General features: G+C 36.8%; 1 protein-coding gene across 4 annotated transcripts in view; it reads right to left on the minus strand.

Annotated features, from left to right (window-relative positions):
- The window catches only part of LOC105360079 (serine/threonine-protein phosphatase 4 regulatory subunit 1), a 316,542-nt gene that overhangs the window by 268,253 nt on the left and 33,761 nt on the right, over positions 1-14,528 (minus strand). For 3 of the 4 annotated variants that reach the window (XM_011496862.1, XM_011496863.1, XM_011496861.1), the window contains exon 3: positions 1,495-1,636. In XM_011496862.1, coding sequence (XP_011495164.1) covers positions 1,495-1,636 — 142 coding nt within the window. Of the gene's footprint in view, positions 1-1,494; positions 1,637-11,976; positions 12,197-14,528 lie in introns of those variants that run through there. The other variant, XM_011496864.1, reaches the window with a different exon arrangement.

Raw genomic sequence — 14,528 nt, forward strand, 5'->3', positions numbered from 1 at the left:
AAGTGGGGGGGGGGGGCGATAGTACGAAGGGGCCAAAACTTAAGGGCATAAGCACGAGTGCAAATGGGCGCGAAAGACACTCTCAGATATGAAGAGGCAAAAAGGAGAAAAATAGAGGAGTGACTAAATCTCCGATTATCGGAAAAGCATGCTAACCTAATGACATGAAAAGCCCTCGGAAATTCGCGGCACATTCAAGATTCCCTTACCTCCACACTCTAACCTCTAAACACTATGGGATTTCATCGTCCCGTGGGAGGGAATGCGATATGCCGTCGAAGGGTCGTCGCGTGTTGGGATCAAGGTTAAATTACCCTGCTGCGGCGCAATGATCGATTAACCGAATAGTTTGGCCACACTCGAAAAAATAACTTCTGCGGCACTCTAGGTTCGAGCTTTTGCCGGACTTTTTCCTTCTCCGGCAAAAAACGTCAAGCACTCGAAATAGCTTCGGTGCATGCTCGTGCTATTAATGGCAAAATGTTCGCGACTTTATTAACTGCCGAGTTAAAGCGTATTTAAAATAGCATTAATAAGCCCTTGTAGATTAGCCACTTCTTTAATTAATTAAAGAATGCGAGCTTAAAGCAAAACAGTTAATGTGAAAAATGTATTTTCTAGCAGTACGCGCAAACCACAGAGTTTTTCATTTATACGATTAAAAGAACAAAAATTTCAATCGATCTTAACGTTTCTCGTATAATAAATAAATAAATAATAAAAATTGCACGATACGATCTGTCAGGGTGTCCATATAACAGGCGGACGGATAATAAATATAAATGTTGTATAGGCGAGTAGTCGTAAAACTTTCATAGATTTGTAAATAGAAAGAAGCATGTATGTAAAGAGGATTATGGAACATTATGCGGCGTGTTTATGATAATAAATAATTCTCTTTTTAACCCATAATTTCTCAACTACACGATAATCGAGAAATACGCAATCAATTGTTCCGCTTTTAATAGCAGATAATAAATTACTATCCAACCTATTCAACATTATTATTGGCCAATTACGGAAATAATTTTTGTTAAAATTTAAAAAATTTTTCCTATAACTTTCAGACTCTCTATTATCAGATTTAATTTTAATATGAACAATTTACGTTTTACTTGTTGCAAAAATTCTAAAGATTATAATAAATAGTTCTCGTATTTTTTTCGACACTCGATTAAAATTTTTATTTCCTCCAATATATGTGTAATATTAATTAATTTTTATGAAATGAAAATATTGATAAGCAAAGAAAGACAGTTTTAGGAAAATTTAAGTAAAGAGAATTTATGCTTTTTGATTTACATTATATGCGTGATAATGGAATATCAAGAGCTGTAAATTAAATACAAAGTTAAAGTTGATGTATTAAGGTGTCCTGTCTGACGGACGGAATCTGAAGATTTATCGTAATAAGGTACATAGGAGAAGAAAATTTTGCAAATTTTAGTATTTTTGAAATTTAACATTTAGTTGTCGACATAATGATAAAGTTACCGTTCTTCGACGACATTTGAGTTTATCTGCTTGAGCAGCTGACTGCGTAGGGCGAAGAAGTTGTATCCGGACTCTTCGTCCGAGAGGTACGCGTTCCTGTAACGTTCCTGATGATGGATTATATCTTTCTCCGTCTCCATCGCTGTAATGTAATGGGGTATGACATTATTATGACAGTTGATCAGAAGTGATTTGACTGATTAATTAATTCCTAGATTGGATGGGATGAGATTAAAATGTGCTTATGCAAACATTACCGGAAGATAATCTTTTTTTATTTATGTTATTCGTTCAAACTTTAAGGAGCCTTGAAGGTTTTTGTCCTTCAGAATTCATAACATGCACCGATCAATTAATTACCATATATTTAGTATTGTGTATATATATATATATATATATATATATTTTTTTTTTTTTATTTATTTTCTTCTTCAAAATCAAGCACTATTAAGTGTGTATTTGATATTATCAATGTTACGTAACATGTAGATCGTACTTATCGTACTTCCTCTACTTATAAAATTGCCTTAATGTATCGCGAATTCTATTATTACTACATAGTTCATTAAAACGCGATGAAATCTTATCGTGTCATGGTTTTGGTGAAACAAATCATTAAATGACGTCCGTTTATTAATGTACTGCAACTTAATCACTCGAATAAGACGAGAGAGAATCTTTGAAAAAATGTGAAGATAAATTGTAATCGTTATTTGAACAGCAGAATAAGTGCAAAAAGAATTTTCTAATCCATTACAGATCAAATTTCTAACGGAGACTATCTCATCTATTATGCAAAGACGGATTTATTGCTTGTGTTAACGCTAAAAATTTTCTTGCTTCTTATAGAGTCGGAATGCTTATGAACGAGAGATTAAACAAAGTTTTCCCGACATTTTTCAAGTCCAGTAGGCTAATCTAATGGAAATTAAAAAGCAAAATTTTAAGAAAGAATCTTTAATGCGATTCTATATTCCTCACATTATATTCTCTTTTCCAAACCGTATGACCGCGAAAATTTAAATTTAAATCGAGTAAAACAAATTACCAGGCACTTGAGGGACAAAAAACTGAAGGGTGAACTTTTCGAGATAGCAGCACGTGATAAGTCAGTGCTTTAAAGCTTGCATCTTACGTGTATTGTAAATCTTCGTGACCCTTATTCGACTCTTTTTCTTCTTTAGCTCCGTATCACGTAGTCTGCGAGATTTTCGTATTTAACAGAATGCACGAAATGTATTTTACGATATTTTAAATTCGCTAAGATACTTGAAAACATTATTTTTTTTACGATTTCGGTAAAGTTAGGATGAGGGGGGGGGGTGCGAGTCAGAGTGTTGTCGTAAATTAATCGATGCATTTGATCAATTTTATTTTTAGATTAATTTTATATTGTTATTAAGTATTTTTCGTTTCGGACGTCCATTAGCGACTGTCGATAAATAGAAAAATTGCTTAGTAATTGCAGCTATATGTTATAATTGGCGGCAACATTAAATTTAATGTGTTCTGAAATATTTTTTTTTTTTTTTATACTATTTATTTGTTATTTTATCATTGATTTACAACGTTGACACGCTTACAACGCTTTACATATTTGACGTTTGCTGTACGTATGCTTAAAATAAATATTCATTAATATTTTCAATGTTATTATCGATAAAATTTATATATATTTTTATATATTACATTTGTTTAATTAATTAATTGCACGCTATTCAATTTTACATTCACATAAATTCGTGAAATTATTACAGGATGAGAAAATATATTCACAAGAATAATAATTTTGAATGATTTTAATTGAAATAATTTTGAAATAATTTTGAATATACTATATTATCAATTGAAATTCTTTCTTATGATGAAAATATTTAGTAATTTAAATAAATAATAAAATATCTAAATGATAGAATATTTAATTGATAGGGTTATAAGTTTAATTCAGGATTATTTTAACTTTTAATTTTTTGCACTATCGAATCATTCGTCGTAAGTAAAATAATCATACAAATAAGAATGCATTCACTAATAGAAATATAAAGAGAAAGGGAAATCTTCTACGTTCTTCAGTTTATTGATTCAGTTTGGGATTATAATTATTATATTATTTTAGAACGACAGTACTTTTAAATAAAACGTATACGCAGATCCCGAATAATTAGTAACCATTTGATTATGCAAATTTTATTACTAACAATAAAGATGCACGTCACAAAAAAAGTCAATGATTATTCCTGGTATTCTGAATTAATACAATGATTTTCTCTTAATTCTATAATAATTTAATATCAAGCAGTACTACTAAGATAAAATTATGCGAAATCATTTTCTCAAAATAGTGGAAGTAAAACATTTAAAGAGCGAACGCGAGGGGGAGGTGACGGGGTATCGGATAGGGGATGGCGGGGAGAGGGTTAAGAATCATTATTTTCAATGATCTTCTTTACAAGCACTAAGGAAGCATATTGAGCGACTGCGCGATTCAATCGTAGAATAGAACTTGTCGCTCTATCTTACCGTCTGATCGGATCAATCGTGACTGACGATCGGCCCCGTTTCACCCTTCGTGAGTTCAAGATAGAAGGGGCGTAGGAGAAAGAGAAGTATGAGGATGAGGATGAAGAGGAGGAGGAGGAGACGGAGAAGGAGGAACAGAACACTCGCCTTTAGCCTCGTTCACATCTCCCTTTCCAAAACAGAGATCCACTATCCGTACTTTCACCCTGAGCTCACAGATCGGAGAGAATCTCCTCTCTGGTTTTCTATCTTCCTTAATCCGCTCCTCCGCTCGACCTCTTTTTTTCTCTGTACCATTGCCTCCTTCTTCTTTTCCCCCTCCCCCTCCCATTGCCCCTCGACCCGCAAGCCATTCATCCACCTTTCTCTATCTCTATTATCTAGACTCTCTTGTTTCGAGCGACCCTCTCAATAATACCGCACCCGGAGCCGTTGGTAAGAGCAGCGCGGCCACCCCCGGAAACTCATTTTAGCCGCGCGAAATGACGAGCCAAGTGCAGAGCGCATTATCAGCATCCGGGTATGATGTCGTCGACGAGTGTGCGAGCATCACTCCTGGCCATCTGATTCCGCACTGAACTTTTTTCTATTTTGTTTGCAGGGTGACTCGTAGAGGCGCTATTCAACCTACCCGCTCGAATGTCCTAGGCCGACAAGTCCGCCTCGAGGAAATGGAAATTTTGTAATGCGACAAACTGCTTAGATCTGCCATCTGATAAATACTGGCAATGTTCAATCGCGGCTTAAGTTGTGCACGAATTATTTAAATCACTTGGGACGCGCGTACTCTATGCTTTTTAAAAAGAAATTCATCGATCAAGCGAGCAAGTATTGAATGAAATTTTGATCGATTAAATCGGATATAAATTATTATCAATAATTATAGTCGAATTCCGTTTGAATATGAATGTTTTGTTTGAAAATTAATGGCAGAGAGGGTTTATAACTCGTAGGTTATAAATATATACGATTTATCTAATTTCTTAATTATCTTTATAGGAATTTTCGTTAGCCGTTTTCAATTTGTTAAATGACAGATACATTTAAAATCCAAATATTTGTTGTTATAGCATTCATAGACTTATGGAAAAAATACGCACTCCATTCTTTTAACGAATTGCACGAATAAATAAAAAATACGATATACGAATACTTCTTTATGAATTACATTCAATTCAAAATTAGAAGGAATATTTATATTGAAGAATGATAAACAAATGTATTAATTATTAAATTGATTAATTGTATAAAAAAAATCAAGCAACGAATGAATGTTATGGATAATTAAGGATAGCGACAACGCATAAATAAATCATAGCTCTCCGTTGATCGCACTTTGTTATTATTTTCTAACCTCGAAGTATGTGATTACAATGAAAGCCAAAATTTATCAGCTAAGAAAAGAATTATATACACGTTGCTATTCATTTTTTTCTTATTAAAAATCGATAATTGGGTTGGGCTTGTATCCAATCCATAAACACATTCGACTAAATTAGAAAAATATCAGTCGCTTACTGGACTATATTTATTATTATATAATTATATATATATATATATATATATATATATATATATATATATATATATATATATATATTTCGGCGTGTGTCGATATATGCGTATGTCGAAATAATTTTATTATTAAAGGCATTGATTACGTCAGAATTGAGTGCATGTATGTGTAAGGATAGTCAATTTTTTTGGTCAAAATTAGTAATTATTATCATTATTTATACTTGTATCTCATATATAAATTATTATTTAATATTGAATATTAAAGATTGCATATGTTCTTATACAATAGAATATTTTTAATTGAATAATTATCAATGTAATATTACACTTTAGCAATGCGAATAAGGAAAAATGTGCATTGTCAAGTAAATTTTATCAACGACACTCCAGTATAATCACCGTACATCTAAATAAATTCTAATTTAATATTTTGCTAATGCAGTTAATTGAATTGAATTATAAATGAGGACATCTTGGTATGTATCGACAATTTTAGAAGAAGAAGATAAAATAGTGGAGAAAAGCTGAGAAAAAATAGAAGAAAATGAAAAGTGGAAGAAAAAGAACGACGAAGAGTCAGAGTTGGAATGAGAAAGAGGGGGGGGGGCGAGAAAGAGGGAATGAGCAGAGGGGCGTGGCAAGATGAATGATCGCAAGACGCGGGAGTATTGATCCCGGTGATACTGTACTCTCACTCCCTATCATTCTCTCTCTCTCTCTCCCTCCCAATCTTCCCCTCGTTTCTACCCGCCCAACTTCCCTGTTAAAAGTAGTAATAGTAGTAGTAGTAGTGGTGGTGATGGTGGTGGTGGTGGTGGTGGTGGTGGTGGTGGTGGTGGTAGTGATGGTGGTAGTAGTAGTAGTAGTAGTAGCGGTAGTAGTAGTAGTAGTAGTAGTAGTAGTAGTAGTAGTAGTAGTAGTAGTAGTAGTAGTAGTAGTAGTAGTAGTAGTAGTAGTAGTAGTAGTAGTAGTAGTAGTAGTAGTAGTAGTAGTAGTAGTAGTAGTAGTAGTAGTAGTAGTAGTAGTAGTAGTAGTAGTAGTAGTAGTAGTAGTAGTAGTAGTAGTAGTAGTAGTAGTAGTAGTAGTAGTAGTAGTAGTAGTAGTAGTAGTAGTAATAGTAGTAATAGTAGTAGTAGTAGTACTAGTAATCGTACCCCATCCTCCTCAAGTTTTCTTGCATCTCGCTCAATCGCATACTCCTCGGTCACAACTATATTTCCCTCCATCTTTCATCCTATCTTTTTTGCTCCTCCATTCCTTTCCTGCCTCCTCTTTCTCTTACTCCCATACCAACTCTACCACTCGGCCTCTCACTCCCATTCGTTCCCTCTTCGAAAACTTCGCACCCCTGTAGAGAGTGGCGCGGCAGTTAGGTTCAGGGTCATAGGAGTGCACCCCTTTTCTCCGATCGCAACGGTCGCTCGATGTATCAGAAACTCGCTCGATTGGCTGCTCGCTCGCTCTTTACGCACCTCCGTCCTATCCACCCCCCTCCCCCCACCTTCGCTCTTTATCTTCGCCTGTTTCAATCGCGCTCGGCTACGGCCCAACTTTCATTCCAGGTCCTCTTCACCGCCTCCTAACTTTTCCTCTATCCATTACCGTCTTTTTTCCTCCCTGGCAATTGAGCCGAAACGGACCCGCGCAAAAACACTGACATCAGTTATATCGGACGAGCAGCATTTCGCGTGAACAGCGACTTTTGCTTTCCAATTGCATTTAGAGTTTTAAGCTCGTCCGACAAGAGGCGCTCAAGTACATCTTGAGGCTTTTCTTCATTTACTTGTATTCATCGTTAAGTGAGATGGAATTTTTGCGTTTAATTTTACAAACTTATGCTATTTCGAGATGCCGAATCCCTCTCTTTTACATAATTTTTTTTTCTTGTTTGTTTTTTATATTTTTTTTTTTTTGCAAAGCTTCATTCCCATCATTAGAGATGTTGAATGTTGCGGAATATACTGATTATTTGTTGTGCATAGGAAAATAGAGATATTGGAAAGTTATCGTGTCATATATAATATGCGAGCGACCAATGATAGAATTCCTTGGATCATGGAGACAATTGTATTCCAAGTGATTAAATACATCAAAAAGCACAAAATTATCATTAGAATATTAATATGAAATAAATTATGATATTTATTTTCTTAAAGTTCTATCCTTCTTATTAGAAGGTTTATTTAATGATAAATTTAAATATAAATTTATTTATCCAGAAATAATAAAAAAAAGTTTTCCATTACTAATTGTTAAAAAAATGTTTTGTATTGTAATTTATTTGTAAAATGTTTTAGAGAAAATAGCTTCATATGTAAATGATAAGCTTTCAACGTATTTTATGCATTTAATTGTCCTTGCTCTTTTACATTAACATCGAATATAAATATAAATCAACGGATATAGAAATATAAATGTTTTTATACCTTTTAGCTTAAAAGATAAGTAATTTTATGGTTATTATTCTGAAAGTAAATTGCTATTGGCATGAAATAACATTTTCGAATTAATTTCCTTTGCAATGACAATCGATTGATAATTTCGTGTGACACGTGTCAAAATTCACTCAACGTTCTTGCTAAAAAATTCACACGTAATTCAGCTAATTTCTTGACTTTACATAAAAAGATCCGATGCTGGACGATAAAAGGCTCAAATATTTAGATTATGCGATTGACGGACGAAGCGTGCAAGTTTGGATTGTTATCGATATATTAATGGTGATATCACGGTTATTCGATATTACTACGACTCTGACATTCATTGCTATTTTTGATAAATAGGAAAAGAGAGAGCGAAACTTTGAATTTAATGAAGGATATATAAATGTGGGCGGTAGAGAGCGATTGGGTTGGAATATGCATATATCCTTGACAATATCGGCAAAGCTAAGTGATCCTTACGTAAGCATTATTAATGCGTATCTCCAATAATTTATGCCATGCATATGCGAAATCGAGAGAGTGAGAGAGAGAGAGAGAGAGAGAGAAAGAGATAGAATGAGATAGAATGAGATAGAATGAGATAGAAGAATCTCTATTGACACTTATACATGGGATTCTACGATGAAGTAATTGACAATTAAGTTAAATGCAAACGAAATGAAATTTATTAAGGCGAATTCAAAGACCTACTGCAAAATTAAAAAATGTATTTACAATCGGAGCAATGATATTTTTCTTTTAAATTCAACTCATAATATTACACCTAATCAAATAGATTACAATAATATATAAATTTCTGAAAACTGCAGCCGTTGCATTCCTCTCGCATCAAAATAATCGCGTAAATGTAAAGACTTGTTAAGAGCACATTGTTTTGATAATTTCAAAAAGTTTTTCGTACATCCAAAATCATGGTATTTTTATTTTACTATATAATGATGCGGTGGTATTTGTTACTAAAATAACTATAACGATAAGTCTCTTTTAAACATACATCAATTCAGTTCTAATGTTGGATGAAAGAGAACATCAGAATATCAAAAGTATCATAAGCTAAAACACAATATCATATGTCAATGAGTTTCTCTTATAATTAGAAGGTCAAGTGTGAATAAAAAACAATAACAAAATAATAAAAGATCAGAGAAAAATTTAAATACATTAATGAGAGATTGATTGAATTTTATGGTTAGGGGGAGCTCCATACATAACGCAAAACAATATTTAACACAACAATGAAACAGTATTTTCATTGTTGAATAGTTTTCAGCATTTATTATAATAGATTTGTAGCTGTGTGTTCAGTTTTTATTATTATTTTTTTTTTTTTTGTCTTCTTGATAAATCTACGTCGTATTGCCTCACTAGACAATAAAGATAACTCTTGCGCACTAATTGCTTTTGTTACCATTATGGATAAATTATAATCAGGCATTTATTGCATAAAAATGCAAGAGCGCAGCTGATAATTATCATGAGATGCGAATAATATTAAATAATAAATGATCGAATGAAACGAATAAGTTATTATTGTGAATTTCATAAGAATTCCATTCTCTTAACTCCCAATGCTCAAATACGTTTGTTTATAATTCGCTAATGATCGCAATAATAAATATCGAATGTTTTCTTAATTATATATTTACATATGACTTATATTAAGTATGAAACAAATATTTGTATCGCACATAATATTGCGTGGAGTAAAATATTTTACAGAATATAGAATTCCCTTGATTAGATTTTCGGAGGGTAAACGATATCTTGTCACACTTATCCTAAAATCCTATTCTGCTCTTACGACTCGCCATTACTTTTTGATCTACTTTCTCTCCCTACTCGTCCGTCATTCTCTTAAGGCGTAAAAGAAGAATGAACAGTGGATAACTATAAAATGTTAAAAATATAAAATGTTAATCATGTTATAAATTATAGATTTCCAAAGTTTATATATAGAAAGGAAAAGAAAAGAAGAAGAAAAAAAAATTAGAAATCACGAATGGTAATTGTAAAATATCAAGAAAGCTTGTTGGTCGTCGACCCCCTTACCAAGAAACACTGCAATCGCGCGTCTAAAGTCCAGCGTACCTATACATGATCGAGATTGCATGTGGATCGCACTGGAGGATCGATCAGCGAGTGGCAGCAACGCAAAGCGACATTCATATCTAATCACCGATCGATAATGAAGTGAAGCCACAGGAGTCGCGATGGTAATAATGAGAAATGTTGATGGGACGGGAGGGGGGGGCGAGACTGGATTTTAGGATCAATGACGCAGACTCATTGCTTTCGCATTTCGAGAAATGATGAATCGTCGTTGTGGCGAGTCTCGTGAATTTAGATAAAAACGATTGCTTTTTGAACAATTAGACTTTTGATATGTGACCCTATCGTAACAAAATCCGTGCTTATTCCGGCCGAGCTTTAGTAGCGCAATTGATATTATTATAAATTCATGATAATCTTTCAATTAGAGTAGATTACGGCTTCTACAATCCGTTCGCTATTTTAAAATGAATAATAGATGTAGTCAGAAATAGAGTGTCACTAGCATGCGAAGAATGTTAATTGCAATATTTTTAAATATCGTAAATCGGCTAATTGAAATCAATTGGATTTTAAGACTAATCGGTCTGTAATTAAAAAAAAAAAAAAAAAAAAAAAAAAAAAAAAACATTGCGCATTTCATATTTACATAATATGACTGGTCTCTACGAAATTATCAACGAAAAAATTTAATCGGATTAAGGCAAACGCTTGCTAAAATGAATTTTTAAAACATTTGGCGAAACAATTTTACAATCCCAGGGAAAATAATTATTGTTCAAAGGAACAAAGTTGGTTATAAAAACGCATGGAAAGCAGTATTGATAAAACGATTATAAGTGTTCATGTTGAAAGGAGATTAGCAGCTAATTAAGAGATATATTAGGAGTATAGATGTATATTATTATATCCCCAGGCTAATGCCCCCGTCAAACAGGGGTCAATTCGAGTTTGCCATGCGTCACAGAGAAAGAGAGAGAGAGAGAGAGAGAGAGAGAGTCTCTTTGGCACAAACATACCATGCACATACACATACAGATAGAGATAGATAGAGTATATATATATATATATATATATTATATCTTTCTCTTATTCTCACTCTGCGGTTCATCGAACTGTGTGTTATATCTCGCGCGACAAGGTCAAGGCGCGTAACACGTGCCCTAAGATAAGGGGACCACTGTCGAAAAATGAGAGTAAAAGTTAGAAATATCGTGGGGCAAAATGAACTGTTCTAAACTGCCAAATCGATGCAACCAAGCCGAGTCGAGAAATATTTTGTAAAATCCAATAAAATCCAAAAACATTAGACGTCATCTACTTATTCATAAGCATTTAATTAAAAAAATTTATATATTAAAATAGTAGGAATTGCCTCGCTTAAATATGTATCTTTAAATAAATACGTTTAAATATATTGCAAAAGACTATACAATTTTCGAAGTAATTTATCTTCTTTTGACACGTTAATACTTCCGTTTATATATTTGTGTGTGGGGGGGGGGGGGTTGTGCGTGTGTGTGTGTGTGCGTGTGTGTGTGTGTATAGGTTTTTTTTGTGCATAAAGTCCGCTCTTCACATATATATCAACAGAACGTGTATTGTGACATAATGTCCTAATTCGAAATTGGCGATAGTAAAGATGATAGCTCGATAATTCTTATGAGATAGTGAATTAAAAGAGTATAAACGAGTATAAGCAGATGAAAGTAATAAATCGCAGGAAGCGGAAGCGCAATGGATGTACGAACGAGGGGTGGGATAGTGGGAGGAGCGCAAAAAGGTGGATACTCGTCTCTTAGGATGCTTGCGTAAGTACTGGAAAATAGAAATTCTAGGGGGAGACGAGGAGCACGTAAATTCGGGGCTTTTTTCGCGCTGGAAAGAGCGGGAAAGCGCGTTCTAAGTGGCTGGTATCCGAATACGATTAGTTAGCGCAGGGTCTTGTTACCTCATTTGGGCCTCTACGTAATGATCCACGTAAAGAGAGAAACGTCCGGGGCACGCAACGAAGGACCGACATCCCCTCCTCCGACTTGATAAGCACGCGCGCGTGGACACACGTCGCTTCTCACAGCGGCACACACGATTTGGACACTAGCACGCTCAGCCTCCCTATCAGTGGCAAACAATCGGAGCGGTAGTGGTGCCGGTGACGACGGCGACGGTGATGACGACGCTGGGCATCGATGAGTCTAGATATCGGTGGCGAGGACTGGGCAGGGCGGCATCCGCGCCACGAACCGCCGGATCCCGGGCAGCGAAGTCTCGCCGGCCGCCGCCGCCGCCATGCGACAAGGTTCGGCAACGCCTCGTGGCCCGCGTGGATCGATGTCCCGACGTCGGCCACCTCGTCAAGACTTTTACGTAATAGACGCGTGTCACGTGTGATCGGGAGCTGCTCGCGTCCGACCTGGGGTAGAGCCTCCGTCCTCGGATGTCCGGGCATGCCGGGCTCAGGGTCCGGATCGCGCCCCCCGGCGCACCTGTCTACTCTCGGCGACGGCGAAGGTAGCGACGTCGGCCGATGCCGCTTGCCTACGACACACGCGGATGCACGAGACTACGCCTACCCACCGAAACTTGCACACTGCGCGATAGACCGGGAGCTGAGCGAGCGAGCGAGCGAGCGAGAAAGCGAGAGGGCAAAAGAGCAAGAGGGCGCGAGAGCGAGAGGACGAGTCAAGTGCGCGCGTAGACGGGAGCGAGATAAATGGAAAGGAAAGGGATGCAGCGACTGGTGGCGAGCGTGTGAGCGAGACAGAGCGAGAGAGAGGGAGGATCCGAAATACGCGGAGGGAGAGTAAGAGAGGAGACGGTGCGATGCTGCGCACTCGATAAGAGTCAGGACGTGGAAAGACTCGATCGAGAAGGACCCGCGAACGGAATTTTTTTTTACATAAGTTCTTTCTCTCTCTCTCTCTCTCTCTCTCTCTCTCTCTCTCTCTCTCTTTCTCTCTGTATCTCTGTATCTCTGTCTATCCATCTATCTATCTATTTATCTATCTATCTCTTTATCTCTTACTCGATTCTTATGTGTGTAAAACATCAGGTGAAAGAACAGGTTTTGTTTAATTTTGATTTAAATTTGTTTAAGCTTGAATGGGTCTTCTCCAGTTCCTCGCTCGATCTTGAATATCGAAGAACCAGAGTTAAAGCTGCAAATCGGCTAAATGTTCGCACGTACATCCGACGACTAGTGTGTAAGACGAATCAAGATTAGTTGAATTGGTGTCTTTGATCTTGTTTAGCAAAGATGCGAGAGAGGCAGCGGGGGACAAGCGACGAATTATTCTTTTTTTTTTCTAGCTCCAACCATCGTAAAACAAATCCCCGTTGCACTCGACCTCCCGCTTCTTCGTAGCTCCTATTTTGGATATTTCTTGGACATGCATATATATATATACATGTGCGCGTGTGTGTGTATTCTACATAAGCGCGTGTAGAGATGATACGAATACACGAGGAAGAAAAGAACAGCAACGAGAGAATAGAATGAGCGAGGTGGAAGTTGATATTTGCAAGCAGAAGAGCGAGAGAAATAAAGAGGGTGATGAGGAAAGGAGGTGGTACGAGTGCGACGAGGGCGCCACCGAGCGGATGCCGACGCCCGCGATCGATACACCGTACGCTTCTCGTGTTGTGTCGTGGTAGTCAGTGAATACTTGCTCGCTTTATAAATGTCGACGACGCGTCGTACGGCGCACGCGAGTTGTATAGCACATGGTAAAGTATAAAGATATATATATATATATATATATATATAGAGCGAGAGAGAGAGAGAGAGAGAGAGAGAGAGAGAAAGAGAGAGTGGGTGTATGAGTGTGCGTGTGCGTGCGTACGTGCGTGTCTGTGTGTATATGGGTGTGTGGCAAAGGGTGGTAGAGAGATAAGAAATGTATACCCATGAAGAAGAGAAGTAGTGGTAGAGCATGGAGGGGGGACGGGAAGGATAAATAGTTGACTGGCGTAAACGAGAGAAAATGAGAGAGAATGTGGGGTGAATACACTCGAGGATGAAGGGAAGAGAGAGAGAGAGAGAGAGAGAGAGAGAGAGAGAAAGAAAGAGAGGGCGTAAAAGAGGATATAAGTAGAGTAGGGTAAGGGTTGGAAAGCCCAGAAGAAATAGAGGGTTAGTGGACGAGAGCAGGTGGATGAGAGCAAGGAAGCGCGAAAACTGCCTTGAGGTGAGTTTCAAAAACTCTGTCCGGGCCCGGATGAAAAATGGAGGAAATAGATACGGAGAGGGTGAAAAAACACGAAAGGGGCGCGAGCTTGTCTCTTCGACATACGTAACGTCGTTAGCCTCATCGCGACGAGGGAGACGCCACATGTGGATAATCGCCGGTCGTCGCACTCCTTTCGATGACATCGATAAGGGCGTGGATGAGGAGCTCATCGAAGTAAAATCGAGTAAAATCGAGTAAAATCGAGTAAAAGGGTCCTGTACGTTATTAATAGCCAATGGGTCTGTGCAGGACCAATACCACATCTCGTAATGTG

This window comes from Ceratosolen solmsi, unplaced genomic scaffold, assembly GCF_000503995.2.
Source record: "Ceratosolen solmsi marchali unplaced genomic scaffold, CerSol_1.0 scaffold13, whole genome shotgun sequence".
Lineage (NCBI taxonomy): Eukaryota > Metazoa > Arthropoda > Insecta > Hymenoptera > Agaonidae > Ceratosolen > Ceratosolen solmsi.